The 27,910-nt window shown below is 53.4% G+C and overlaps 4 protein-coding genes and 1 long non-coding RNA gene across 5 annotated transcripts; 4 read left to right on the top strand and 1 right to left on the bottom strand.

The window, feature by feature from the left end:
* Positions 1–182: 182 nt before the first annotated feature.
* On the top strand, positions 183–4,226 carry LOC121113243 (rho GTPase-activating protein 33-like). The gene is made up of 5 exons (XM_040700488.1): positions 183–236; positions 2,778–2,872; positions 3,329–3,461; positions 4,002–4,070; positions 4,203–4,226. The coding sequence occupies exons 1-5, from the start codon at positions 183–185 to the stop codon at positions 4,224–4,226; spliced, it is 375 nt and encodes a 124-aa protein (XP_040556422.1).
* LOC121110622 (rho GTPase-activating protein 32-like) lies at positions 2,967–7,918 on the top strand. Its single transcript, XM_040699657.2, has 5 exons — positions 2,967–4,558; positions 4,825–4,964; positions 5,459–5,660; positions 6,459–6,604; positions 7,170–7,918. Exons 1-5 carry the CDS (start codon positions 4,467–4,469, stop codon positions 7,589–7,591), a joined length of 1,002 nt encoding a protein of 333 aa, XP_040555591.1. The 5' UTR covers positions 2,967–4,466; the 3' UTR covers positions 7,592–7,918.
* Positions 7,919–15,182: 7,264 nt separating this feature from the next.
* Positions 15,183–19,226, top strand: LOC121113242 (rho GTPase-activating protein 33-like). The gene is made up of 5 exons (XM_040700487.1): positions 15,183–15,236; positions 17,778–17,872; positions 18,329–18,461; positions 19,002–19,070; positions 19,203–19,226. Exons 1-5 carry the CDS (start codon positions 15,183–15,185, stop codon positions 19,224–19,226), a joined length of 375 nt encoding a protein of 124 aa, XP_040556421.1.
* On the top strand, positions 17,967–23,601 carry LOC121110763 (rho GTPase-activating protein 32-like). The gene is made up of 5 exons (XM_040699658.2): positions 17,967–19,558; positions 19,825–19,964; positions 20,459–20,660; positions 21,459–21,595; positions 22,133–23,601. Exons 1-5 carry the CDS (start codon positions 19,467–19,469, stop codon positions 22,555–22,557), a joined length of 996 nt encoding a protein of 331 aa, XP_040555592.1. The 5' UTR covers positions 17,967–19,466; the 3' UTR covers positions 22,558–23,601.
* Positions 23,602–24,827: 1,226 nt separating this feature from the next.
* On the bottom strand, positions 24,828–27,011 carry LOC121110624. Its single transcript, XR_005859477.2, has 2 exons — positions 25,325–27,011; positions 24,828–24,940 (listed from the first exon to the last, which is right to left on the bottom strand). It is a non-coding gene; the product is annotated as an uncharacterized LOC121110624 (long non-coding RNA).
* Positions 27,012–27,910: the final 899 nt, after the last annotated feature.

Below are 27,910 nucleotides of genomic sequence, written 5' to 3'. Positions count from 1 at the left end.
TCCAACGCTGCGTATTCAAACGGCTGTCCCGTTTGAATAGACTGCACAGAGTGGTTGTTTCTAGAACACCTGCCTCCGCCAGTGGGCAACTGAGAGTAGTTCTGAAGAAGACTCTCAATCCAGTGCTGTGTGAACGCAGGAAATGTGTTTCTTTTCTGTTGCAGCTTGTCGCGCCTGCTGTGATGGGCATCGCGAGCAGCGAGATCAGCTGTGGGCCTGACCTGGCATGGATGGAGGTACGGTGTGAAGCTGTGATTGGTCTTTGTTCCCTGACTTGAGCCAGCAGTGTGAGCCACAGGTGTGCTCTCCTGCTTTTCAAGAGAGGGAGAGCATCCTTCCGGCTCTCTTGGTGTCACTGAAGAGCTGCCTTAAAAGCTTCGTTTCCTTGCTAGTGGCATCTAGATGGCCCCCTGAAATCCTCCTTGTTTGTCCTCAGCTCCTCACCGTGGCCTGTGCTCTCTGTTTCAGCCGGAGAACCAGGGGAAGCCCTTTCTGGTGCATGAGGAGCCATCTCTTAATATTCCAGCTATTGCTGCTGGCCATGTTATTAAGAGATACGTTGCCCAGGCAGCGGATGAGCTCTCCTTGGAGGTAAGCAGTTAAAGGCGTTCCTTGTTGTCATGGCCAGAAGAGTATACCGTGTGAATGCATCAGGAATATTCTCAGACACCTTCAGAATGCCTTGTGAGGCGAAGCCCAGAAGATGCAGGTCCAGATAGGACTTGCACTGGGTTGGATGCAGGGAGGAGTTCAGCCATGTCTAAAAGACGGTTTGATTTGGCATGCTTGCACTGTATTCTGTCTGGTGTGTAAGGCAGTGACTCTTGGACCTCCCAGTTCAGCTTTCCGACGGGAAATGCCTGAAGAGCTGCCCTGGTGCAACTGCTCTCAAGCTGTGCGCTATTTGGCAGTGCAGAAGAAGGGCGTCATTTCAGCTGTGCTTTCCTCCCAGCTGTGCTGAAGCTGGGATTGATGTTGCAATGTCTTGCAGGTGGGAGACCTGGTGTGCATTATTGCTATGCCAGCAAAGGAGCTGAGCCCCTGGTGGAGAGGCAAGCGTGGCTTTCAGGTAGGCACAAGCTTCAGACCTGCGGGCGCAACGGCAGTCAAGTCAGGAAGGTCAGCTTAGAGCTGCTCGGCCTGCACAGGGTGGCTTCTGGACGTAAACAGTTTCCCTGTGTCAGTGTCAGCGGCCTTTCCCTTTGGCTCTGGGCTTGGGTAGGAAACCGTCTCCTCATTTGACTTAGAAGCAAGAGCCTCTCCTGCTCACTGCACAGTCAGGAGTTGACCATGTCTGTCCTTTGTACAAGCACGGAGGACAGAGCCATCTTCTCTGGAACCGAGTCTTGGTTTTGTAGGTCTTTTGTCTGCTAATGTTGAATGAGGGTTACTTTTCTGCAGGCCATTCTTTCTTGGGTTAACAGTGGAGGCCTGAGAAGTGCTGCATTCAGTATTCCATCTCTCTTGTTCTTGTTCCAGGTTGGATTTTTCCCTGGAGAGTGCGTGGAGCTCATTAACGGGAAAATTCCTGAGGCCCTCATTGATTCAGCACCAAAGCCAGGTACGGATGTTACATTTGATGGCACGGGGAAGTCAAAGGGAGTCTTTTTCTGGGTGTGTTCCGTGTTGAATAGCTCCTTTATCCATCCCACGTTATCCTCTGTGTTGATGATCCTTCATGCATCCCACGGGGCATATGGCTGCTGTTTTGTAGGCAGTGAGAATGAGGGCTTGGGCAAATGATAGGATCCTCGTAGAATGGCTTGGGATGGAAGGGACCTCAAGGATCATCAAGCTCCAACCCCCGTGCCTCAGGCTGGGCTGCCAACCTCCACTTTGAATGCCAGACTAGACCAGGCTGCCCAGGGCCCCATCCAACGTGGCCTTGGACTCCTCCAGGGACGGGGAAAATCCGTTGTTGTATGTACTTGTTGGCAATGTTCTTCCCGCTTTTACGTGCTCTGTGGAATGTGTGACGCTCGGCCTGGTCCCGCTGAGCCCAGCGTGAAATGAACTGGTTTCTTCCTTGTGTTGTGCAGTGCCAAAGAAGCGTGGCAAGCTCGTCAGCTTCCTTCGTTCCTTTGCGAAGGCCCGCCCAAAGAAACCGAAGCAGCGGGAGATGGAGAAGGAGAAGGAAGGGGTGTTTGGCTGTGACCTGGGAGAGCATCTTCTCCACGCTGGCCGTGATGGTAAGGAACAGCCCGTTCCTGAGAGCTTCCTCTGTTGGGCATGTAAAGATGAAAGGGAGATCATCTCTGGCAAGGGGCAGGTTGATAGCGGTGGAGAAAGGTGAGGTGGGAGTTGATGGCTGAAAGGTAAGCTGAGGCTAATGCTCGTAGGAGACCAGCCCACTTGTATTTGCTTAAAGCAAAAGGTGTAAGCCAATCCCACGCTAGCCTGAAAACAAAGGCAGCCTTTTGGCCCAAGAGAGTGTACTGCGTCAGTTTCCTAGCTCTCTGGACGTGAGATTTCACGCCTCCATTGCGGTGGGAGCTGTGACGGGACTTGCAGTGTCTCTGGCTTCCCCAGAATTACTTTCTGCAGGCTGATTGGCAGGTCCTGGCATTTGTGGAAAGCCAAGAGCACGTCTGTGTCCAGTTTCCTCCCCGGCTCCTGCCTGTCAGAGACGTCTGTGCCGGCTTTCTTTCTCCTCTAAGGAGGAGGCTTGCAGTAGCGTGGCTGGGCTTAGTGGATGGGATGTGACAGGAGCAGCGGCTGAAGCAGGACTTGAATCAGGAGCTCAGCTAACCGCTGGCACTTGTTCCGTAGTCCCCCAGGTCCTGCAGAGCTGCGCTGAGTTCATTGAGCAGCACGGCGTGGTGCAGGGGATCTACCGCCTGTCCGGCGTGGCGTCCAGGATCCAGAAGCTACGGTAAGAGTGCTGCGACTGACACAGCTGTCAGTAGGGGCATGTGCCATGCTGCGGGCGTTCCGAGGCCTGTGCTGTGGGGCAGCTGTGTGCCGGCAGCGTGCGCTCAGCGGTGGTGCGCCAGGCTTGTGTCTGTTTGATAGGAACACGGGGCGTTGAGTAGACTTGCTGGGGCAGGAAGTTCTCCTTCAGTCCTTGAGAGCATTGGAAGGCTGTGGGGGACTGCGGTGTCAGCTCTCATTCCTGTTTCCTCTTGTTGGCAGAGCCCTTTGGAGCAGCCCACACTCCTCCTTGCTGCTCTGGGCTCCTGGCATGTGATTGTGGAGTAGGCAGCCAGTTGTCAGAGCGTTTCTTTTCTCCTGTGAAGCAGGAACCCCTTCCTTTTCTCGACTGTATCGTGTATTGCTTTGGACTTGTCTTCCTCTTTCTCAAAGCCCGTTTTTGTGTCCTTTTCTCCAGCCATGAATTTGAGTCTGAGCAGATTCCGGAGCTAACCGTCCGTGACGTTCACAGCGTGAGCTCCCTGTGCAAGATGTACTTCAGGGAGCTCCCGACCCCTCTGCTGACCGAGCAGCTGTATGGCAAGTTCTCGGTAAGCACAAGGCAATGGCTTTCATGTCCCTCTTCCCTGGGCCTCTTGGCATGGCCTGTCACATACACACACACCTGCGCACCTCATGGTCTTTTTTTCTGATTTTCTGTTAGCCCCATGAGGTAGACTCGCATGTCTCTGCCACATCCTGCAGCATACTGATGCCAGCACTTTTGGTGCTCATTTCTGGAGGTGGTCATTTCTGTATTCACAAAGCTTGCGAGAATTCCCGTTCTTTTGCTATTCCCCAACTATTTCTGGAACGGGAATGGGATTAATAGCACAGGTTCCTGGGAGATGAATGCCCACTGCGAGGAGCTGAGGTGCACAATCAGTCAGGCTGTAAAGCGGCCCAGTGCTTGGACTGCTTGGCCTCAATGGCACCAGCTGAGTGCCGCTGTGTTCCCCAGGTTTTCTGCCTGTTGGAAGGCATAAAATCCACCTCGGTGCTGAGCAACAGCGTTCTGTCTTCAAAGTTGCCGAGCCTGCGGCAGGTATCTCTACTGATCTGTGTCTAAATCCCTCTCTGCTTTCTTCCAGGATGCTGTTTGTGCCGCTACAGATGAGGAGCGGTTGCTCAGAATGCAGGACGTCATCCAGCAGCTGCCCGCGCCTCACTACAGGTCAGAAAACCGCTGCCCTCAGTCTGGTGAGCTCAGCCCTGCTGCATTTCAGAGGGCGATGATGCGATGGCAGGCTTTGTCTCACGCTCGCAGCGTGATGCCTGTGTGTGTGTTGAAGTGGTTGCTGGCTCCGTGGGGTTGATGGATTGGGTCAGTTCCTGGGCACGGGGGCACGGCTGGTGCAGCTGATGGCTGCGTCTGTGCTGTGCTGGGGCTTGGTGCTGCAGCGTGGCACCTGGGAAAGCTTGATCTGCTTCCTATTCCGTGACAGTAGCAAGAACAAGAACTGGCGTGTCTTGAGGTTTGTTTTGTGAATTGCAGGACGGCGTGCTCAGTGGTGCTGAAGGTTTGCCTCTTGCTTTCCAGGACACTGGCGTACCTGATGAGACACTTGGCTTGTCTCGCTGGGAGCTGCTCTGCCACAAAGATGCCCGCTAAGAACTTAGCGATTGTGTGGGCTCCCAACCTCTTCAGGTAAACTTCTTTTTCCGTTTCAGCACAAGGCTTAGATCTGTTCTCCCCACGGGCACAGTTTCTAGAGGAGGACAATTTCTGCTCTCTTGTTTTTGTCAAATGGGGCTGGTGTGTCCTTGATCCTCCAGGAGAATTTCTTCAGTGGCATCACTGATTGCCCACTGCGGAAGTCTCCAGAGCCCAATTGGACAGCTTGTGGCTGGCCAAATCCAGATGTGGGGAAATGATCTGGGATCAATGACTCCTCCAATCTGCCTTTTCTACAGATCCCAGCAGAACGAGTCTGCCTGCGCCAGTGGACGAGCTGCCTGCATGGAAATGCAGAGGCAGTCGGATGTGGTAGAGTTCATCATCAGCCACACAGACGTCCTCTTCTGCTCCACATCAGGCATCGGAGATGGAGCAGGTGAGCGTCTTCCTGCATTAGCTTTGTCTTGATCAGACACCTTGATCAAATGCAGGCCTTCTCCAGGATGGCTGAAATACGCTTTCACTATCGAGGGGCCTGCAGACTTGTGGGCGTAGATTAGAATATGGCATCCTGTGGCTGGATGCTGAGAGTGTCCAAGCCCAAACTTGACAAGGAGAAAACCATCCCTGCCATGATGATGTTTTGCACGCAGGTGAAGCTTGATGAAAGCGTGGCAGCAAAGCTTTCTGAGTTCCCTGCCCCCCTCTTCTCGGGATTTTGTTTGCCTGTTTCGCTACAGTGAGCTGCTGTGAATGATGACCGTGTCCTTTGCCATAAACGTACCTCTGACCACACGGTTCTTTGGACCTCCTCTTCTTTCAGTGGCTCGGATAAGCAAGGCTGAGAAGCGGGCAGCACCTCCCCCAGAACTGTGATGGCTGTGCTGCTGCTTTCTGATCCTCCCTCTTAGCTGTGGTCTTCCCTTCCAGGGCACAGTTCTCCATCAGGGCCCAAGTCTGCGGAGGTGTCTTCTCCCGACACCAGGCTGCTCACTGTGGAGGAGGCACAGGCACAGAGGCGAGGCCACAGCAGCTCTCCCACACTGACGCACAGCAGGGACATCGAAGTGGAAGAAGGCCCCGCAGCTGCAGGGGGTAAATTCCACACAGTCATCGACTTTCCGTCTGAAAGGTAAAGAGGACTTTCTTTTCCAGCACCTTCCTATCAGACGTGGTTGGGTGGGCTTTTGTGGGTTTTTCACCACTACTGCTAGTGCACAAACTTGCAGAAGCTACGTGACGTTAATGGTGCGTGTGGTGTTGTACTCAATCTCCGCTCCCTTTGCACTCTGAGATTCAACTCGCACACAGTTGCCCGACGGGCTCAGTTTAGCCACCAAAACGGACCGTTCCTTCCTCGCTGAGCAGGCAGTCACGAGATGGATCAAGGCACACGGACCTCTATCCTGGCCTGTGCTGACTGTACCTGGAAACGTTGGGGTTTTCCAGCTTTCCGGGACGCGTGCCTGAAACCAATTCCAGTTCTCCTCTAAGCAGAGCTGTAGGTCAGACTTGCTGGCACTAGAGGCTAAACATGGCAGTGAGGTGACGCCGATGAGCTGTTAATACCAGAGTAAGAGATGCTTCTGAATTTCCTCTATGGCTGCACGGTTCCTCAGAAAGCAGTTACGCCTGCCAGCTCAATCAAAGCCATCCCTTCGCTGCTGTCCTGGACAGCTGTGCAGCTTTTGCTCACATGCTCTGCATCTTGCTTGACATGGTTGAGGGGAATGTAGCCAGCAAGACTCCAGGGCTGAGCTCTAGGAATGGAACCATCCTCAACTGTGTGAAACGGAGCGAGTTTCTAAGTTGTGTTCAGCAGAAGCCAGGCAGTGCTAGGAACAAGCAAGTGTTGGCAAGAGCTCAGGGCAGCTCTTCCCTCACCCGGCACCATGCACGACTCACGCCAGTCACTGTTTTCTCTCCCCAGACCAAGTCCACCCAGCAAGATGAAGGAATCAGCAGCTGGCTGTTGGTGTTCCTGCTTCAGCCTTAGAGAACCATCCTCTGTGGCCAAACGCCAACTGCAGCACCATGCCAGGGAGCCCTCAGAAACAGAGGTGGTGGTCCTGGCAGGTAAGGGTGCACATCCAGCTTTTAAAACACTGCTTGTCAGCGCCACAGAATTCATGCTTTCAGTAGGCTGTACCTCCTTCTAGCGTTCAAGCCCATGCCTAACATGTTCAGTTCAGCCCTGTCTTTCTTTCCCAACTGAGTCTCTGGTGAAGTCAAGATCTGGACCTGCCGGAGCACACCCCTCTCGTGTCTTTCCCCGAGTAGTTTTTGAAAGACAGGAGATGGGCACCACTGCAATATGTCTCAGAATGATTCCTTCTGTCACTTATTATGGACAGAAGAGTACTTTTGTGGCTCAGTGTTGCCTTTGTATCAGCAGGCACACACTTAAACTATGCAACACTGCAACAGGGTAAAGGTTTTCTTCAAGGGCTTTGGAGTCCAAACAAAAGAGAAAGACAAGCAACAAAAGCACAACAGTTACTTTCAAGACAGTGGTACTACTGATGCTAGAAGCCTATTTGCTTTGTCCTGCTGCCACTACATAACCAAATCTCAAGAACCACTCTCATCATTCAGCTTGTGAAAGTTTGCCACTAATCCCTGCGTGTCTACTCCTTCCTAGGTGAATCGAGCCCTTGTCAACCCAGAAGAGCCCCAGCAAGTTGCGATGATGCACTGTGTGCTTCCATCAATGGAGAGCTCCTAGGAAGCACAAATCGCTGCAGTTCCAGTGACTGCCTTGATGACAACAGCGATGGGCAGAAGGAGCTCATCCAAGTTCAAGCTCTCATTTCTCCCAGCTCTGCTGAAGACACTGACCTGATCCTGCCAGAAATAACAGTCACCAGCCTGGATTGTGACCCGGCGTCATTGCAGTGCAGCCCCACCCAAGCACAGCCCGTGCACCCCAACAGCAGTACCTCCATGCAGGATCAGGTCAGCGTCAGCGAGGAGGAGCCGAGCCTTGTGGAGGGGGACTTAGAATCGGAGCTCCAGTCCCAGGCACCGGGCAGCAGCACGAGCTCTGAGCCCCTCTCTCCTTAACGAGAGAGGATGAGTGCCATGTGTCCACCGGACCTGTCACGCCCTCCTGGCTTTTAGTGAATAAAAGCACGCTGGTGCTGGATCAACGCCTTGACTGCATTCCGAGTCTTCATTCACAGGGATTGGGATGGATGCAAGAAACAGCAAGGCACCTCAGCTTGCAAGGCTATGGCTGTGGGCTCTGCATGCAGCAGAGCTCCGGGTTTGTTCCCATTTTGTCTGGCCGTGGGATGCGTGCAACGAGAGCTCTGCTCCCATTGTGTATGGATGCTTTTGAGGGCTTTTGGATGCTCTTGGATGCCTCGCTGCTCCCGCCAGCTCTCTCCTCCCGCCGTGTCCATTCGTGGCTGCCAGCTACGAGCCGGTCCTGCAGAGCATCTCCAGCCCTGCTGTCAGCATCACCATCCAGCTGGGGCAGGAGGAGCTCCCCGTGAGCAGCATCTGCTCCTCCCCCGACGTGTCATTGGTCAGCGGCAGCGCTGCCCCTCCCCCGGCCTCTCATTGCTCAGCGGCAGCTCCGCCGGCTCCCATTGGCTGAGCCGCTGTGTGCGGGAGCGGCGGTTGGGAATCGGCTGTTGCAGGCGCGGCTCTCCTCACAGAGCAGCGGTCCGGCAGCCCGGGCCGCCCGGCAGGCGAGCGCGGCGGCAACCGGAGCTGTCCGGGCAGCACCGGGCGGGAAGCCGCGGCTCAACGGGAGCGAGTTCTGAGGACAGCTCCGCCGGAGGTGTGCGGGAGAACGGGACCGGGAGAGGGAGAGGCGCCCTGCACGGCCCCAAGCACCCTGCCCTCCCCTCCCCTCCCCTCCCCCGTGGAACCCCCGTGGGGTTGGGCTGTGGGCTGTGGGACTGGGATGAGGGCTGTGGGATGGGCCGTGGGTTTGGGACGGATCGAGGCCTTGGGTCCCCCAGCGCCACAGTGCTGCTGCCAGCATGCAGGCCGTGCCCCCCCCCGCCCCTAACCCCTCCAGCGCTGCTCCCGGTGCCCCCCGGACTCCCTGCAGCCCCCCAGAACCGGGGCTAAGGAGGGCGTGGGAGTCAAAAGGACATGGGCAACCTTTTTTTCAGTGGTCTGTGGGGTCAGGAGAGGGGGGGAATGGCCCTAAACTGGAGTACAGGAAGTTCTGCACCGACGTGGGAAGGAACTTGTTCACAGTGAGGTGACGGAGCACTGGAACAGGCTGCCCAGCGAGGCTGTGGATTCTCCTTCCCTGGAGATACTCCAGACCCAGCTGGATGCCCACCTGTGCAGCCTGCTGTACGGAGCCTGTTGAGCAGGGGGGGGAGTTGGACTCGATGATCTCTAGGGATCTCTTCCAGCCCCTCCAGTTCTGTGATTCTGTGATTGTAACCGTTGCTTCTTGCAGCAGTAGACTGTTTCAGAAGAGAGAAAATCATGGCGGCCATGAACTGGCTTTCTGTGGTTGGTAAAGCTGTGCTGAGATCTGGGCTGACTATTGCAGCTGAAAATGCGTGCCAAGTCTTCAGACACAGAGGAATAAGTTTTCCCCACAGATGGAGCTTGTCTAAGGTAAGTCCTTCCTAGGGGAGCTTCTGCTTTAAAGCATCAAGTTGTATAAAGAAGGTAATTTTAAGAGCAAGGTTGCCAGTTCTTTTTTTACCCAAGTGATTTTTTTAGCAAGGAGAGATTTGAGGTGCTGTTTGGTAATGGAAGATGGAGAGAGGAAAAGCGAGTAAAAGGCATGCTGTGCATAGGCAGCGCATCCCATCTGCACCGTTGTTCCCATGCACAAAGGAGGAGCAGCTCAGCAAGCTTGGCCTGGGCCATGGAAGGGAGCATACAAACATCTGGACCAACGCGACAGGAGTTAGTTCTGCAGGTTGGTTGTTTTCTGCTGTTTGTCCCACATCCTGTTGCTCGGTGGTAGATTTGTTCACGGTCAGTGCTAATGGGAATGTCCCAGAGCATTTTGGTTTCAGCTGTCGCAACGCTTTGATCCCTTGCTTGCTGGGCTGGGGCGTTTGAAGGATGATGCCCGTGCTGATGTCCAGCCAGGCACTAGGGATGAGTCTGCTTAGCAGGGTATGTGTGGCAGGACTGAGGCTTGGGGAGCAGGCCAGGTGGAATCCAGTGCGCTTTGCTCTTGTTCTCAGTGTTTGTTTTTGCTCAGGAGGGCAGGTGGTGAAGCTCATGAAGCAATGCCTGCAGATGGGGTTTGCGGAGCAAGAGGTCCTGCAGGCCTTGTGTGACACGCATGGAGCTGTAGTGGGGCTGCATCAGTGTAAAACAGCAGAAATGCACGGAGGTGTGAAGGTGAGCGGTGGGCTCCAGTAGTGCAGGAGGGGATGTGCGTGCTCAGGGTTTGGCTGCTTCTGTGTGTGTGTTTCAAGTGAGTGTGATGCCACTGCTTGGTCCGTTTGAGTGTATGGAACAAGTGTGCCATCCTTTGTGATGGAGTCATGTGCAAGGAGTCCTATGGCTCTGAGAGCTGACTTGAAGCCTGTGGGCATCACGGAGGAATAGGGGTAGGGGATGAGGCAAGGGAAGTTGGGGTAAAGGGATGAGGCGTAGGGACAGGAACCTCTTTGGCCTCTTTGGTGAGCTGTGCCCAAGGTGAGAGAGTTGACTCTTGTGGGCTTTGAGACACGTCTTCCAGTTGCACGCTGTGCTATTTCCGTTGTGTTGACCTCTTGAGCTCCAGCCCCAAGTGAGGATCCGAGCAGTAGCGCAGAAGGGACGGTTTAGACTGGAAGTGCAATGCAAAGGGCTGGAGCTAGCAGGAGCAGGGAAGTGATCATCCTCCTGTACTCAGCACTGGTGAGTCCTCACCTCGAGTACTTGCAGCACCTTAGAGGCAACCTTGATTTCTCCAGCCTTCTGTGAGCTTTGTGCCACGAGAGCTCTGCAGCTTCTACCTGTGACGTGAGAGCGTATGGAAGGCCCTGCAAGAAGTCTGGGTAGGTGATGTCAGTTGCTCTTCCTCTCCCCACAAGTGCTGGACATAGCTGGGAACGGGAGTGGGGGACATCCCAGCAGTGGGTTCCTACCTCAGCAGAACGGAAGGGCTGTCCTGATGGGTGTATTGAACTGGAGTGAATCTGACGCTGATGAGAGAAATGAGGGGCGTGTGGAAAAAAAGGAGTGTGTTGCATTTGGTGGTGCAAGATGTTCTGGGAACTGCTGCTAGCAATGCCCAGAAGGCTTCCTTTTGCTGGGGAGAGGTTTAGCAAGGATTTTTTATATGAAGAGAGTTCATCCTATGTATCCTTTGCATTGACCTTTTGTTGTACTGCTTGAGAAATTCCTATTTCTTGCTGTAGAGAATACACATGCACCCTGCACTTGTATCTGCACAAAGAATCTTCTAAACATCTCAGTACATGTTTCTTTTTGGCACTGGGATGGAGCTGTGTGGAACGCAGACTTGGATGAATCTTCAGTCAGGTGCAGGAATGCGTAATGCTCATCTTAGATGACACGCAGACAGCAGCAGTAGAGAGGCAAATTTCATAGGGTGGCATGCTTTTTTTTTTTTTTCTTTTGTTTCAGTGATAACCGTGGAAGCATAGAAGCGTTACCCAGACAAAATGAGCGTTTGTCACCTGGGCTTTCTACAAATGACGTAGGCAGTGGAAGTCAGCATGGGAAGCATCCGTGAGAGCCCTGCAAAAGACTGGTGAGAGTTCCCCTGGCAGCCTCCTTTGGCAATCTCAGGTCTCTGTAAGCTCTTAAGCTGTGTCGTAAGTCCTCCCGTGGTGCTGACTCAGCTCTCCCTGTCTTTGGTGTAGGAGAGCTGGACTTCAACTCCTTCCTGTTTCCTGCCTATCTGCTCCCTGCTTTGCCCATGGCCCAGTGAGCCTTTTATTCTTCACCCCCGGACTTGCACGTGTGGATAACAGCATCTGCTTATGTACGCTTCTTTTCTGCTTGTGGTGTCAGGCTGAGCGACGGCTCCCAGCCCAGCTTGTGCTTAGCGAGACACAGAGTAGCTGGAGATGGAGTTCTCCGTGTCGCTAAAGCGTGGGCCTGATGGCTGTCATGAGCCAAAGCATCAGAGTTTCTGTGTTTGATTTCTGTGTTGGGCTGAGCGGGTAGAGCAGGGCAAGGGGGCTGATTTGGACGTGCTGCTTTCCAAATACGGTGCTGTTTGCGTGGCAGTGCTTCTGGCGTTCCAAATTGTGTCAGATGTCACTGAATTCCTTGGAATCTGTTGAGTTGACTTGTGCAGGTTTCATTCTTCTGCTGAACCCTTCCTGGCCGCTTCTGTGCATAGCCATGGCTGTTGCTTCTTTCTTGCCTCCTTTCTTTGTTGTGTTTGGTACTGTGCAAGCCATGAATTGCCAGGGAGCAGCTGAAAGTGCTCTGGAGTTGTGGGGGACAAACTGCCAAGAAACAAGGTGCAGCTTCAAAGCCCCAAAGTTTGGAGAGATGAGAGATGCACAGCGCTCTGCCTGGTGCAGGACATGATGTGCTCTGCAAGGCGCTTTCCACAAAGCCCTCACGTCCTTTCTCAAACTGCATCCAAAGCAACCCAGTGCCCTGTGCTTGTTGTACCCGGAGGTATCGGTGCCAGGAGTTGCTGCTGTGTTTGCAATGACATTGTGTCGGCAGGGTGACGTTAATGGGGTGCAATGCCCTCAGTCATTCAAAGCATCCTTGCAGATGTTCCTAGTGAGGGGCATGTTTCATTGACACCATAGGTTGTTTTCTGGAAAATGAAACAGTGGGCTTGCGTACCTCAAGATGGTTTTCATTTCCTGCTGAGCCCAGTGCACTTCACGTCTGCTGCCATTGCCCCACGGCCCTGTTGTGGTTTAAGCCGGTGGGTGGCTCAGCACCACACAGTCCTTTGCTTACTCCCCCCTTCCCAATGGGATGGGGGAGAGAATTATGAGGGGAAAAAAAAGGAAGTGGAACTCATGCCTTGAGAGAAATCTCTTTCCAAAGGAAGAGAAAAGGAAGGCTAGAAGTAATATATATGTCTATTTATGAATGTATGTAACAAGTGATGTAGAAGCAGTGGCTCAGCACCTCCCAACCAATGGCCAAGCAGAGGAAGAGAGTGAGATGAACTCCCACCCCCTTCAAAACCCCTTCCACTTGATGTCATATGGTATGGAATATCCCTTTGGCCCGTTGACGTCAGCTGTCCTAATTTGGTTTCCTCCCAGCTCCTTCTTGAGAGCTTTGCTGAGAACGGCCTTGGCTCTGTACAAGTCTGCTTATCAGAAACTCTAAACGTCAGAGTGTTATCACAGTTGTAGCATCATAGCAGACACTGAAGAAAAATCGATCCCACCTGAGACTAAGACAGCCCCCCAGTGTCTGTGCAGCGAGCCATGTGGGGCTGCAGGTCGTGCATTTCCCTGGCAGCATTGGCCAGGGGTGCTGGGGAGGTTTGTGTGCTCACTTGGGCACGGCGCTGCTGTGCCTGTCAACACAGCGTGCTCCGTGCTCTCCAAGCAGCAGAAGAGCGTTTCATCAACAACGGGCCGTAATATTTACTGGAACCAGATGCATTTGTGTCTCTGAGGCTGGGTTTACCCAACAGGCTCTTCTCGAAGGAGCCGTTTTGATTTCCTTTGTACGTGTGTGAGCAGAAGTGCTTTTCCCCCTTGTGTTCTGTCCCACGGTCTGTTGGTTTCCTCTGTGCTGCTTCATCCCTGGAGCTCGCTGCTGCACAGAAGAGTACAGGCGTGTTTATCACCTGTAGGGGTAAAGGGGAGCCTGGTTGGCATAGCAGTGAGCAGCAGCTAACGGGCTGTGCAGAGGAGGGCTTTGCAGAAGGAGCAGGAGTGCCTGCGTCCATCTGTATCCTCGGGTACGTTCTGGCAGTGAGGCAGCAGCTGTGGCCACAGGGACTGAATGCAGACTTGGCTTGGGGCTGCCATGTGGCGCTTCCTACCCCTACCGTCCTGTGTATGCCTGGCGAAGCACAGCCACCCTGCACCCACGGCAAGCGTTTGTCTTAGTGTCATTTTTCATGCTGTCTTGTGAAGCTCAGGCACTGGGGGCAGCTTCCCCCCAAGAAAGGGAGGAGGAAATGAGGTCGTCATGGAAGCCAAAAGGCAAAAATGCACGCGGGAAAGAAATTGGCAGAGCAGTCTGGTAGTAGTTCTGTGTTTCTCTTCCTTTATTTCCATGCAGGTGAAAGAGATGGCTGCTCTAAGCCGGCCTTGAATGCAAAGAAGGACCCTAGTGTGGATTTGCCATAGGCCCAGCAAGAGGCTCAACAGGACCGAAGCGCCGGGTCCTGCACTTTGGTCCCGCCAACCCCATGCCAGCTTCTCCAGGATGTGGCTGGGATAGAATTCCAACCACCAACTGAATTTCTCGAACGCTGGGGTGCCCTTTTGGAATCCTATGGTCTTGTGACGTGGTCTTGCCTCCCCACCTTGTCCCATCCATGGTGGAGCAGCCGGGTGGCCCTTAGTGATGTCATAAGCGGCTAGAATGAGGGGAGGAGCAGCGCGTGCTGCGTCCCTTCATTGGAGCGCTTGAGCTCGGCGTGAGTACGTGGCTTGTTGCACTTGTGCATCGACTGAGTCTGTTCGTCTTCATCCCGTCTTGCGCAGCGTCCTTGTAGGTAAGCTGAGACGGTGCGGGATAGACGGGTGGGCAGCGAGGGCTTGAGAAGTGCTGGCTGGCGGAGCTCCTAGGATCATATTGCTTAGTCTGGACCGTCAGACGCCGTTTTCCCCCAGGCCATCACTTCCAAAGCCATCCATCAAGATGGCATTTGTCCCACGGTTTTTCCCTCGCCTTCCTTGCTAAATTGTGCAGGCTCACTGACCTGCTCTTTCTCTGTCCCCTCCCCACCCTCCGCCTGCTCCCTTGGTGCAGCTTTTGCTCGCGGAAGATCAGAGCAAAGTGACAAGGAACGGCTGCGGGTTCGAGGATCTTCTTCTCCCTTGTTCTGATCTCTTGCCAGGTACGTGCCATGTTTTGTATTGCCACATGGTTCAGCAGCCCGTGTTTAGTCGCACCGTGTGTAGTAACACAGCCTCGTCCAGCTGGAATGCGGCACTGGTCCCGTGTGGGTTTTTTCCACTTCCCCTCCAGCTCAGCCCTCGGCAGGATGCTGCCTGTAGTGCTGGGACCAGCTAGTGTGAAGGAAAGCAATCCCTTAGGCAAAGAGCCCTAGCCGCAGTTTGTGCAGAGCTGCACAAGCATGAGCCAGGGGCACAAGCGTGCATGCTTTGGCTGTGTGAGTGTGCCCGACAGCTGTAGGGAGCACAGCGGGCATGCAGGCAGAGGAAATGCGTGGGCAAGGCTGCGGCCGGCGCTGGTGGTGAGGCTGCTGCTGGGAGCCGGGGGCTGGGGAGCAGCTCCAGCCCCAGCAGTGACACCTCTCCCTGGCCTGCTACTGCACTATCAGCGTGCTGCGGGCAAATGCATCTGCTGCTTTGTGCCAGAGTCCCCATCCTGCTATCAGAGGGACAGCGACTTGGTCCAACGCTGCGTATTCAAACGGCTGTCCCGTTTGAATAGACTGCACAGAGTGGTTGTTTCTAGAACACCTGCCTCCGCCAGTGGGCAACTGAGAGTAGTTCTGAAGAAGACTCTCAATCCAGTGCTGTGTGAACGCAGGAAATGTGTTTCTTTTCTGTTGCAGCTTGTCGCGCCTGCTGTGATGGGCATCGCGAGCAGCGAGATCAGCTGTGGGCCTGACCTGGCATGGATGGAGGTACGGTGTGAAGCTGTGATTGGTCTTTGTTCCCTGACTTGAGCCAGCAGTGTGAGCCACAGGTGTGCTCTCCTGCTTTTCAAGAGAGGGAGAGCATCCTTCCGGCTCTCTTGGTGTCACTGAAGAGCTGCCTTAAAAGCTTCGTTTCCTTGCTAGTGGCATCTAGATGGCCCCCTGAAATCCTCCTTGTTTGTCCTCAGCTCCTCACCGTGGCCTGTGCTCTCTGTTTCAGCCGGAGAACCAGGGGAAGCCCTTTCTGGTGCATGAGGAGCCATCTCTTAATATTCCAGCTATTGCTGCTGGCCATGTTATTAAGAGATACGTTGCCCAGGCAGCGGATGAGCTCTCCTTGGAGGTAAGCAGTTAAAGGCGTTCCTTGTTGTCATGGCCAGAAGAGTATACCGTGTGAATGCATCAGGAATATTCTCAGACACCTTCAGAATGCCTTGTGAGGCGAAGCCCAGAAGATGCAGGTCCAGATAGGACTTGCACTGGGTTGGATGCAGGGAGGAGTTCAGCCATGTCTAAAAGACGGTTTGATTTGGCATGCTTGCACTGTATTCTGTCTGGTGTGTAAGGCAGTGACTCTTGGACCTCCCAGTTCAGCTTTCCGACGGGAAATGCCTGAAGAGCTGCCCTGGTGCAACTGCTCTCAAGCTGTGCGCTATTTGGCAGTGCAGAAGAAGGGCGTCATTTCAGCTGTGCTTTCCTCCCAGCTGTGCTGAAGCTGGGATTGATGTTGCAATGTCTTGCAGGTGGGAGACCTGGTGTGCATTATTGCTATGCCAGCAAAGGAGCTGAGCCCCTGGTGGAGAGGCAAGCGTGGCTTTCAGGTAGGCACAAGCTTCAGACCTGCGGGCGCAACGGCAGTCAAGTCAGGAAGGTCAGCTTAGAGCTGCTCGGCCTGCACAGGGTGGCTTCTGGACGTAAACAGTTTCCCTGTGTCAGTGTCAGCGGCCTTTCCCTTTGGCTCTGGGCTTGGGTAGGAAACCGTCTCCTCATTTGACTTAGAAGCAAGAGCCTCTCCTGCTCACTGCACAGTCAGGAGTTGACCATGTCTGTCCTTTGTACAAGCACGGAGGACAGAGCCATCTTCTCTGGAACCGAGTCTTGGTTTTGTAGGTCTTTTGTCTGCTAATGTTGAATGAGGGTTACTTTTCTGCAGGCCATTCTTTCTTGGGTTAACAGTGGAGGCCTGAGAAGTGCTGCATTCAGTATTCCATCTCTCTTGTTCTTGTTCCAGGTTGGATTTTTCCCTGGAGAGTGCGTGGAGCTCATTAACGGGAAAATTCCTGAGGCCCTCATTGATTCAGCACCAAAGCCAGGTACGGATGTTACATTTGATGGCACGGGGAAGTCAAAGGGAGTCTTTTTCTGGGTGTGTTCCGTGTTGAATAGCTCCTTTATCCATCCCACGTTATCCTCTGTGTTGATGATCCTTCATGCATCCCACGGGGCATATGGCTGCTGTTTTGTAGGCAGTGAGAATGAGGGCTTGGGCAAATGATAGGATCCTCGTAGAATGGCTTGGGATGGAAGGGACCTCAAGGATCATCAAGCTCCAACCCCCGTGCCTCAGGCTGGGCTGCCAACCTCCACTTTGAATGCCAGACTAGACCAGGCTGCCCAGGGCCCCATCCAACGTGGCCTTGGACTCCTCCAGGGACGGGGAAAATCCGTTGTTGTATGTACTTGTTGGCAATGTTCTTCCCGCTTTTACGTGCTCTGTGGAATGTGTGACGCTCGGCCTGGTCCCGCTGAGCCCAGCGTGAAATGAACTGGTTTCTTCCTTGTGTTGTGCAGTGCCAAAGAAGCGTGGCAAGCTCGTCAGCTTCCTTCGTTCCTTTGCGAAGGCCCGCCCAAAGAAACCGAAGCAGCGGGAGATGGAGAAGGAGAAGGAAGGGGTGTTTGGCTGTGACCTGGGAGAGCATCTTCTCCACGCTGGCCGTGATGGTAAGGAACAGCCCGTTCCTGAGAGCTTCCTCTGTTGGGCATGTAAAGATGAAAGGGAGATCATCTCTGGCAAGGGGCAGGTTGATAGCGGTGGAGAAAGGTGAGGTGGGAGTTGATGGCTGAAAGGTAAGCTGAGGCTAATGCTCGTAGGAGACCAGCCCACTTGTATTTGCTTAAAGCAAAAGGTGTAAGCCAATCCCACGCTAGCCTGAAAACAAAGGCAGCCTTTTGGCCCAAGAGAGTGTACTGCGTCAGTTTCCTAGCTCTCTGGACGTGAGATTTCACGCCTCCATTGCGGTGGGAGCTGTGACGGGACTTGCAGTGTCTCTGGCTTCCCCAGAATTACTTTCTGCAGGCTGATTGGCAGGTCCTGGCATTTGTGGAAAGCCAAGAGCACGTCTGTGTCCAGTTTCCTCCCCGGCTCCTGCCTGTCAGAGACGTCTGTGCCGGCTTTCTTTCTCCTCTAAGGAGGAGGCTTGCAGTAGCGTGGCTGGGCTTAGTGGATGGGATGTGACAGGAGCAGCGGCTGAAGCAGGACTTGAATCAGGAGCTCAGCTAACCGCTGGCACTTGTTCCGTAGTCCCCCAGGTCCTGCAGAGCTGCGCTGAGTTCATTGAGCAGCACGGCGTGGTGCAGGGGATCTACCGCCTGTCCGGCGTGGCGTCCAGGATCCAGAAGCTACGGTAAGAGTGCTGCGACTGACACAGCTGTCAGTAGGGGCATGTGCCATGCTGCGGGCGTTCCGAGGCCTGTGCTGTGGGGCAGCTGTGTGCCGGCAGCGTGCGCTCAGCGGTGGTGCGCCAGGCTTGTGTCTGTTTGATAGGAACACGGGGCGTTGAGTAGACTTGCTGGGGCAGGAAGTTCTCCTTCAGTCCTTGAGAGCATTGGAAGGCTGTGGGGGACTGCGGTGTCAGCTCTCATTCCTGTTTCCTCTTGTTGGCAGAGCCCTTTGGAGCAGCCCACACTCCTCCTTGCTGCTCTGGGCTCCTGGCATGTGATTGTGGAGTAGGCAGCCAGTTGTCAGAGCGTTTCTTTTCTCCTGTGAAGCAGGAACCCCTTCCTTTTCTCGACTGTATCGTGTATTGCTTTGGACTTGTCTTCCTCTTTCTCAAAGCCCGTTTTTGTGTCCTTTTCTCCAGCCATGAATTTGAGTCTGAGCAGATTCCGGAGCTAACCGTCCGTGACGTTCACAGCGTGAGCTCCCTGTGCAAGATGTACTTCAGGGAGCTCCCGACCCCTCTGCTGACCGAGCAGCTGTATGGCAAGTTCTCGGTAAGCACAAGGCAATGGCTTTCATGTCCCTCTTCCCTGGGCCTCTTGGCATGGCCTGTCACATACACACACACCTGCGCACCTCATGGTCTTTTTTTCTGATTTTCTGTTAGCCCCATGAGGTAGACTCGCATGTCTCTGCCACATCCTGCAGCATACTGATGCCAGCACTTTTGGTGCTCATTTCTGGAGGTGGTCATTTCTGTATTCACAAAGCTTGCGAGAATTCCCGTTCTTTTGCTATTCCCCAACTATTTCTGGAACGGGAATGGGATTAATAGCACAGGTTCCTGGGAGATGAATGCCCACTGCGAGGAGCTGAGGTGCACAATCAGTCAGGCTGTAAAGCGGCCCAGTGCTTGGACTGCTTGGCCTCAATGGCACCAGCTGAGTGCCGCTGTGTTCCCCAGGTTTTCTGCCTGTTGGAAGGCATAAAATCCACCTCGGTGCTGAGCAACAGCGTTCTGTCTTCAAAGTTGCCGAGCCTGCGGCAGGTATCTCTACTGATCTGTGTCTAAATCCCTCTCTGCTTTCTTCCAGGATGCTGTTTGTGCCGCTACAGATGAGGAGCGGTTGCTCAGAATGCAGGACGTCATCCAGCAGCTGCCCGCGCCTCACTACAGGTCAGAAAACCGCTGCCCTCAGTCTGGTGAGCTCAGCCCTGCTGCATTTCAGAGGGCGATGATGCGATGGCAGGCTTTGTCTCACGCTCGCAGCGTGATGCCTGTGTGTGTGTTGAAGTGGTTGCTGGCTCCGTGGGGTTGATGGATTGGGTCAGTTCCTGGGCACGGGGGCACGGCTGGTGCAGCTGATGGCTGCGTCTGTGCTGTGCTGGGGCTTGGTGCTGCAGCGTGGCACCTGGGAAAGCTTGATCTGCTTCCTATTCCGTGACAGTAGCAAGAACAAGAACTGGCGTGTCTTGAGGTTTGTTTTGTGAATTGCAGGACGGCGTGCTCAGTGGTGCTGAAGGTTTGCCTCTTGCTTTCCAGGACACTGGCGTACCTGATGAGACACTTGGCTTGTCTCGCTGGGAGCTGCTCTGCCACAAAGATGCCCGCTAAGAACTTAGCGATTGTGTGGGCTCCCAACCTCTTCAGGTAAACTTCTTTTTCCGTTTCAGCACAAGGCTTAGATCTGTTCTCCCCACGGGCACAGTTTCTAGAGGAGGACAATTTCTGCTCTCTTGTTTTTGTCAAATGGGGCTGGTGTGTCCTTGATCCTCCAGGAGAATTTCTTCAGTGGCATCACTGATTGCCCACTGCGGAAGTCTCCAGAGCCCAATTGGACAGCTTGTGGCTGGCCAAATCCAGATGTGGGGAAATGATCTGGGATCAATGACTCCTCCAATCTGCCTTTTCTACAGATCCCAGCAGAACGAGTCTGCCTGCGCCAGTGGACGAGCTGCCTGCATGGAAATGCAGAGGCAGTCGGATGTGGTAGAGTTCATCATCAGCCACACAGACGTCCTCTTCTGCTCCACATCAGGCATCGGAGATGGAGCAGGTGAGCGTCTTCCTGCATTAGCTTTGTCTTGATCAGACACCTTGATCAAATGCAGGCCTTCTCCAGGATGGCTGAAATACGCTTTCACTATCGAGGGGCCTGCAGACTTGTGGGCGTAGATTAGAATATGGCATCCTGTGGCTGGATGCTGAGAGTGTCCAAGCCCAAACTTGACAAGGAGAAAACCATCCCTGCCATGATGATGTTTTGCACGCAGGTGAAGCTTGATGAAAGCGTGGCAGCAAAGCTTTCTGAGTTCCCTGCCCCCCTCTTCTCGGGATTTTGTTTGCCTGTTTCGCTACAGTGAGCTGCTGTGAATGATGACCGTGTCCTTTGCCATAAACGTACCTCTGACCACACGGTTCTTTGGACCTCCTCTTCTTTCAGTGGCTCGGATAAGCAAGGCTGAGAAGCGGGCAGCACCTCCCCCAGAACTGTGATGGCTGTGCTGCTGCTTTCTGATCCTCCCTCTTAGCTGTGGTCTTCCCTTCCAGGGCACAGTTCTCCATCAGGGCCCAAGTCTGCGGAGGTGTCTTCTCCCGACACCAGGCTGCTCACTGTGGAGGAGGCACAGGCACAGAGGCGAGGCCACAGCAGCTCTCCCACACTGACGCACAGCAGGGACATCGAAGTGGAAGAAGGCCCCGCAGCTGCAGGGGGTAAATTCCACACAGTCATCGACTTTCCGTCTGAAAGGTAAAGAGGACTTTCTTTTCCAGCACCTTCCTATCAGACGTGGTTGGGTGGGCTTTTGTGGGTTTTTCACCACTACTGCTAGTGCACAAACTTGCAGAAGCTACGTGACGTTAATGGTGCGTGTGGTGTTGTACTCAATCTCCGCTCCCTTTGCACTCTGAGATTCAACTAACACACAGTTGCCCGACGGGCTCAGTTTAGCCACCAAAACGGGCCATTCCTTCCTCGCTGAGCAGGCAGTCACGAGATGGATCAAGGCACACGGACCTCTATCCTGGCCTGTGCTGGCTGTACCTGGAAACGTTGGGGTTTTCCAGCTTTCCGGGACGCGTGCCTGAAACCAATTCCAGTTCTCCTCTAAGCAGAGCTGTAGGTCAGACTTGCTGGCACTAGAGGCTAAACATGGCAGTGAGGTGACGCCGATGAGCTGTTAATACCAGAGTAAGAGATGCTTCTGAATTTCCTCTATGGCTGCACGGTTCCTCAGAAAGCAGTTACGCCTGCCAGCTCAATCAAAGCCATCCCTTAGATGCCGTCCTGGACAGCTGTGCAGCCTTGGCTCACATGCTCTGCATCTTGCTTGACATGGTTGAGGGGAATGTAGCCAGCAAGACTCCAGGGCTGAGCTCTAGGAATGGAACCATCCTCAACTGTGTGAAACGGAGCGAGTTTCTAAGTTGTGTTCAGCAGAAGCCAGGCAGTGCTAGGAACAAGCAAGTGTTGGCAAGAGCTCAGGGCAGCTCTTCCCTCACCCGGCACCATGCACGACTCACGCCAGTCACTGTTTTCTCTCTCCAGACGAAGCAAGGTGAAGGAACCAGCAGCTGGCAGTTGGTGTTCCTGCTTCAGGCCGAGAAAACCATCCTCTGCGGCCAAGCGCCAACTGCAGCGCAATGCCAGGGAGCCCTCAGAAACAGAGGTGGTGGTCCTGGCAGGTAAGGGTGCACATCCAGCTTTCAAAACACTGCTTGTCAGCACCATCAAATTCATGCTTTCAGTGGGCTTGTTCCTCCTTCTAGCGTTCAAGCCCGTGCCTAACATCTTCAGTTCAGCCCTGTCTTTCTTTCCCAGATGAGTCTCTTGTGAAGTCATGATCTGGACCTGCACAAGGATCACTTTCAAGACAGTGGCACTGTTGCTAGAAGCCTATTTGCTTCTTCTCACCACTACTACATAGCCAAATGTCAACAACCACTCTCATACTTCAGCCTGGCACTGTCTTGGTTTTGTTTCCCTAGGGGGACGAGGAGGCTTTGAGCAGGAGTCTTTGCTCAGCTAAAAGTGCAGGCTTAATTAACAGCTATTGCTAACTCCTTTCTTTGTTGCTGTTGCTGCTGTTTTTGTTGTTGTTTAGGGCTGGCTGGGGAGCATCTTGCATGTTGCTTGAAGCCTCCGTGACAGACAGCACCAAGCCTGGCCTCCTTGGACAGTGAAAGTTTGACGCTAACCTCTGTGTATCTACTCCTTCCTAGGGGAATTGAGCCCTTGTCCACCCAGAAGAGCCACAGCAAATAGCGATGGTGATCTGTGTGCTTCCATCAGCGGTGAGCTGCTAGGAAGCACAAATTGCTGCAGTTCCAATGACAGCCTTCCATGCGACAACAGTGATGGAGAGAAGGAGCTCATTCAAGTGGAAGCTCTCATTTCTCCCAGCTGCGCAGAAGACTCTGACCTGATCCTGCCAGACACAGCAGTCACCGACCTGGACTGTGACGGGGCGTCACCGCAGTGCAGCCCAGCCCAAGCACAGCCCGAGTGCCCCGACAGCAGCACCTACATGCAGGATCAGGTCAGCGTCAGCGAGGAGGAGCCGAGCCTTGTGGAGGGGGACTTAGAATCAGAGCTCCAGTCCCAGGCACCGGGCAGCAGCACAAGCTCTGAGCCCCTCTCTCCTTAACGAGAGAGGATGAGTGCCATGTGTCCACCGGACCTGTCACGCCCTCCTGGCTTTTAGTGAATAAAAGCACTCTCGTGCTGGATCAACGCCTTGACTGCATTCTGAGTCTTCATTCACACAGGGATTGGGATGGATACGACAAACAGCAAGGCACCTCAGCTTGCAAGGCTATGGCTGTGGGCTCTGCATGCAGCACAGCTCCAGGTTTGTTCCCGCTTTGTCTGGCCGTGGGATGTGTGCAACGAGAGCTCTGCTCCCATTGTGTATGGTAGCAAATAATCTCGAGCATCCTGGATGCTGCTCGTGATCACCCCAAGCTTGCTGGCTGTGGCTTTGTGATGCTTTTGAGGGCTTTTGGATGCTCTTGGATGCCTCAGCTGCTTTCGACAGCTCTCTCCTCCCCCTGTGTCCATTCCTGGCTGCCAGCTACGAGCTGGCCCTGCAGAGCATCTCCAGCCCTGTCAGCATCACCATTCAGCTGCGGCAGGAGGAGCTCATCTTGACCAACACCAGGCAGTACTGCTTGGTCTGCAGGTTAGCTGCCATTTAACTGTCGTCCTCTCTTGCAGAAGAAGAATCCAACAGCAGAACCTTTTCCTCATCTGCAGCACACAAATGCTTTAAAAGCAGAAACAACCCAGGAAGCCCTGGGTTTGCGAGTCTGCATGGACATGCACTGACTGTGTTGATGGTGCTCTGCTATCCTTTATTTCCTTCTCCTTGCTTGACCGTATGCTGCTCAGGAATGGAAACCTGCATGTCCCACAATTCCCTGGAACCCAACTTAGGTGACTGGTTGCCTGAACAGGTAAGGACCATTTACATATACAAATCTTTTCCATTGCACAGTATGGCAGTGCTCCCAGACTTTGTTATGGCTCTTTAGGGCACCTTCCAAGCTGTGTGTCATTTTCCTGTCACCTTTCCCTTGCTTTCCCTGAGGTTTTGCCTTGCTTTGCCCTTTTATTCCTGCTACCTTCTTCTGTGTTGCTCAGGTGTTGCAGTTCCTTTGTGAATATCAAATCCTGAAGCACTGCCACTCCACAAGAGAGCTATCCTCTCAGGTTGCGTTGCTTCACTTGTGCCCAGGGCCTTTTTCTGGGGCCTTAGAGCATAGAAGCAAATGGCAGTGGGAGGCCTGACTGGCTGGGATGTAGCCTAAATTTTAATCTTGACTGCGATGGTGACCTAACGGCCTGCAACTGAAGAATGACCCTGGGATGGAACCAAGTATCCTGACAGTTTTGAGAAAGCTTATCGTTGTGGCTGTAGCCACAAGTCTTTTTTTTCATAGAGGGAGCTCATCTTGGTTGTAGGTCTTGTTCTTGCAAAGACTTGTTTTGCAACAGGTGTTCCACTTGGGCTCTGTAGCACGTGCTGGCCATGCTGGTACAGCATGCAATGGAACAAACCCTGCAGACCCTGGGGAGAGTCAAAGCAGGAGAGTGGCTGCAGTGGGGATGAAAGACAAAGTGTCCTTTGAAGCAGGGGTGCCCTGCTGGCTCTGCCTATCGCATCCACTGCTGGCATGTTCCTTCTTTCTCCTTTCTGGCAGTTTGCTGTCTCTCAAGGATCAGTCAGTTATTGGTTTCTCCATCACACTGCCCTTGCTTTTCCTGAGCATTTTCCCTGCTTTGCCCCATCTGTTTCTCTTATCTTACTTAACATTCCCCAGTGTTGCACTTTGGGATTCAATATTTATGAAGAAAATACTGCTATTCTTCAAGAGTGTTATCCAGTTGGGTTGCACTGCACCTCTTCATTCCTTAGATCTCTCTCTGGAGCACAAGAGCAGATTGAGGCGGGGAGGTGTTGAGCAGATTGAGGTGGAAGTCGAAGACTCAAATCCAATGTTGCAAAGCCACTGCGGATGCCAAATCCATGCACAAGAGACCTGGCTGTGTACAGGAGTTACTCCAGGATGAGGAGCTGCTATTGGTCTTCAAGCAGGTAGGAGTTTGTTATCCATACATAATACTGTATTTGTTGTTGTTGTTGTTTTAAAATCAGTGCCAGTATGCAGTCTGATCCAATGTGTTTGAAAAGTGTGGTTTAAGGATTGTCATCTGAGAACAGCAGCAGAACATGGGGCTGTTGTAGGGGGAAGGCATGGGGAAGGAAGCAGAGAAAGAAAAGGGAAAGCCTGAAAAAGGAATGGGGAAGGCAGGGGGTGAAGGAAGGGGACAAGACATAGGGTAATGAAGGGGAAAGGTCAGAATGCCTGTAGAGCAGCCTAAAAAGTAGTAACAAGCTCTGGGAGGACCGTAGAGTGCCAGATTCTGTATTGGGTGTTTATTTGTGTGTGTACGTTATCATTACCTTTTTGGGTCAGGTTGTCACTTCTAAGCTCCTGCAGTGGGAAGAGCTCAAGAACCATGCAGACCTGTAGGAGGGAGGAGTGCTTGGTAAGGACAGCCCTGCAGCCCTCAGCTGAACAAACTTCCTCCACGTGCCCAGACTGCCACCTGTGCAGCCGTGCCTGGCTGCAGTGCTCCAGCCCAGAGCCCACTGCCTGCAGCTGCATCTTTGCTTCCTGTCCTCCTGCCCAGAGCCCCGTGGGTGCTCCCACAACTCCCTTCCCACCCCCAAAATGCCAGAGAAGACATCTGGCAGTGGGATGGAGGAATCCCAGCACCCCGTTTTTGTTCTGCCTGCAGCTCTTCTCCTCTGCCACACAGGGCTCCAGACTATAAAATGGGAAAGATGTGGGGGAAAGGGAGTGCTGGCAGGAGCAAATGCTGCGGCTGACTGGGGAGGGTCTGCATACCACGTGCCTTCTTGTGCTCTCTCTCCAGCTGCAGGAGGGCCAGAGAAGGGCAGATGAAAAGCTGCAGCTGAGCCTGATGGACCTGCACAACTCTCAGGCTGTCTTCCAGAGGTAGCTGTGACACATTGATTCTTTCTGTGCATGTGAATTATTGTTTTCCAGCTGTAAACTGAGGTGGACAGCTTAATGAAAATTGCAGTTTTCATTAATCTTTGTGGAAACAATGTAATGGTCCACACGAATCTCAAAACTGCAGCTTTGTGCAACGTCAGCATGTTTAGACTTGCTAGGGCCTAAAAGTACCCATTTCATGGCATTACAAAGAATAAAAAGAAAAAAAAATGAAACTTGGAGTTGGAGAAATGCACCTGGAAACAAATACATTAAAGTATGAACAAGACAGAGGCTGAGTGAACACCAAGATGGCACTCTGCTTTCTGACAGTGTGCTTTGATTTTGTTATCGTTAAATTTACTGGGCAGTTAAATTTTGGTATGTGAATATTTAAAAACAGTGCAACAGATGCTGGCAAAAAGTAATTTTTTTTTTTTTTTTGTAAGGCACTTAGCACAGCTTTCCTGACTTTGGAGAAGTTTCCCTCTGTTTTCTCCGTCTTCACCCCCACTTCCCTCCACTTCTAATTTCGTGTTCTTTCCCCGTCATCACAAGAGAGAACAGATCGCCAGCGATTGCGCCGCGGGCCGCATCAATCACGTCCAAGTTCTTTTCCCGGTCTCTGCTGCCACCTCGTGGCCAATGCGCGGAACTGCAGCTGTCTGCTGTTTAGTCCGGCAGGCAGCACGACGCATGCGCATAGAAATGCGGAAGTTGCTTTTTAACCGCTCTGTGCAGCTAATCCGCCGCTCTCTATTGTGATTAGTCCTCCAGGTAATAGCGAGCATGCGCCCGACAACTTAAAACCAGCAACTGTTTCTAATAATCACTACGCGTGCGGGCAAGCAGTCGATTCTCGGACCGCCGGCTCAGCGATGTCCTCCTTCTAAACTAGGATGCCCCTCATCTATTTCCGCCGTTTTATGCCCGAGCCCATCCCGGGAGCGGACCGGTTCGGCTCACAGCTGCCCCTGAGCGCCTGGCGCCATCCAAATTGCTCGCCGCTGCGGTGGACCAGCAGACTTCCCCTTCCAGCCCCAGCCCTGCACCATTCCCCGGCCGTTTAAAAGCACTCTCAGCAGTAGTGGAACCTGAGCAGCTCGGAGATTCGCGGTCGTGATACGGGTGTGAAGCGGACCCGGCACCGCAGCATCCCAGGACCCGCCAGTATTGAGAAAATACTACGCATGCGCAAGTCTCGAGAAAGAGCTACGCATGCGCCAGCCTCGGCGCCACACTGCGCATGCGCCAGTCTCGATGAGTTACTACGCATGCGCTAGTCTGGGCACATCACTACGCATGCGCAAGTCTCGGCAGCGCACTACGCATGCGGCACCGCGTACACACCATTTCGCACGCGCATTTTCGGGTACACATCTACGCATGCGATTTCTTCGGCTCCTCATTACGCATGCGACGGGCGCAGGGACCGCTGGGAGCCAAAAAAGTCAGATCCCGGGGCAGGCTCGGGCGCAAAACCACCCGAGAAATTAGACAAAGGACATTCGGGAAGGAAAAAAAGAAAAGTATCGTTGAGCCGGAGGTCCAAGAATTGACTGCTCGCCCGCATCTCGAAACAGCTCAGAAATGGATGCTATTTATAGGTTTTCTAGCGCATGCGCAGTACTGCCTGGAGGACTGAGCATGACAAAGATCGGCGGATTTGCTGCGCAGAGCGACGGGAACGTCCGTGCACCACTTCCGCGTGCCTGCGCGCATGCGTCCTGCTGCCTGCGGCACCGAACATACACGGCCGCGATTCCGCCGATCGGCCACGCGGGGGCACCAGAGACCGCGGGAACAACAACTCCGAGCGGATTGACGCGGACCCGCAGCGCAGCCCCTCGAGCCCCGTTCTCTTTGTCATGAGGACAGAGGAAAAACGCAAAGTTAGGTGGGGGGTGAGGGGAGAAAAAAACTTAAATTAAAAAAACACGAAGAAAACCAAGGAAAATTTCCCCAAACCCAGCAAATTTGTGCCAAGTGCTTATGAATATCTGTAAATAAATAAATAATCCGCAAATTGATGTTGTCATGCTTGCATCAAAGAGCTGGTGTCACTTGGACAGAGGTGTGCAGTGAAGCCAAGGACGGCATGGAACGATTAACAGAGCAACACAAAACAGCCGAGCAACTTTTAGGAAAAAAAAACACAGCAGTAACAGCTTCCGTGCCTGGCCTCACCCCTCTGAGATGCCACCCGGCCCACCCAAGGCTTGTAAATATCCACTGGATCAGTTTTGATATCGAGCAATTTGTCGTCAGTTCTCTCATTCACAACCGGTATCAGGATCTGCTGCAGGGCGTTCTGACTACGGGCACCGCGGAGGAACCGTTTTACTAGCAGTGGGATTCCCAGGCGCAGCTTCAAGGATTTCGGTCTAGTTTTGACTCAAAGGAGGAATTAATATGGTGCATGAGGCATGCATAAGTCATCACTAGCCAAGCCTCTCAGCATCACCTTTAGGAAAC

The sequence above is a fragment of the Gallus gallus genome, chromosome 4 (genome assembly GCF_016699485.2).
Source record: "Gallus gallus isolate bGalGal1 chromosome 4, bGalGal1.mat.broiler.GRCg7b, whole genome shotgun sequence".
NCBI classification, from domain to species: Eukaryota; Metazoa; Chordata; class Aves; order Galliformes; family Phasianidae; genus Gallus; species Gallus gallus.
Note: the sequence above shows the minus strand (reverse complement) of the source record. Positions and strands in the feature narration are given on the sequence as shown.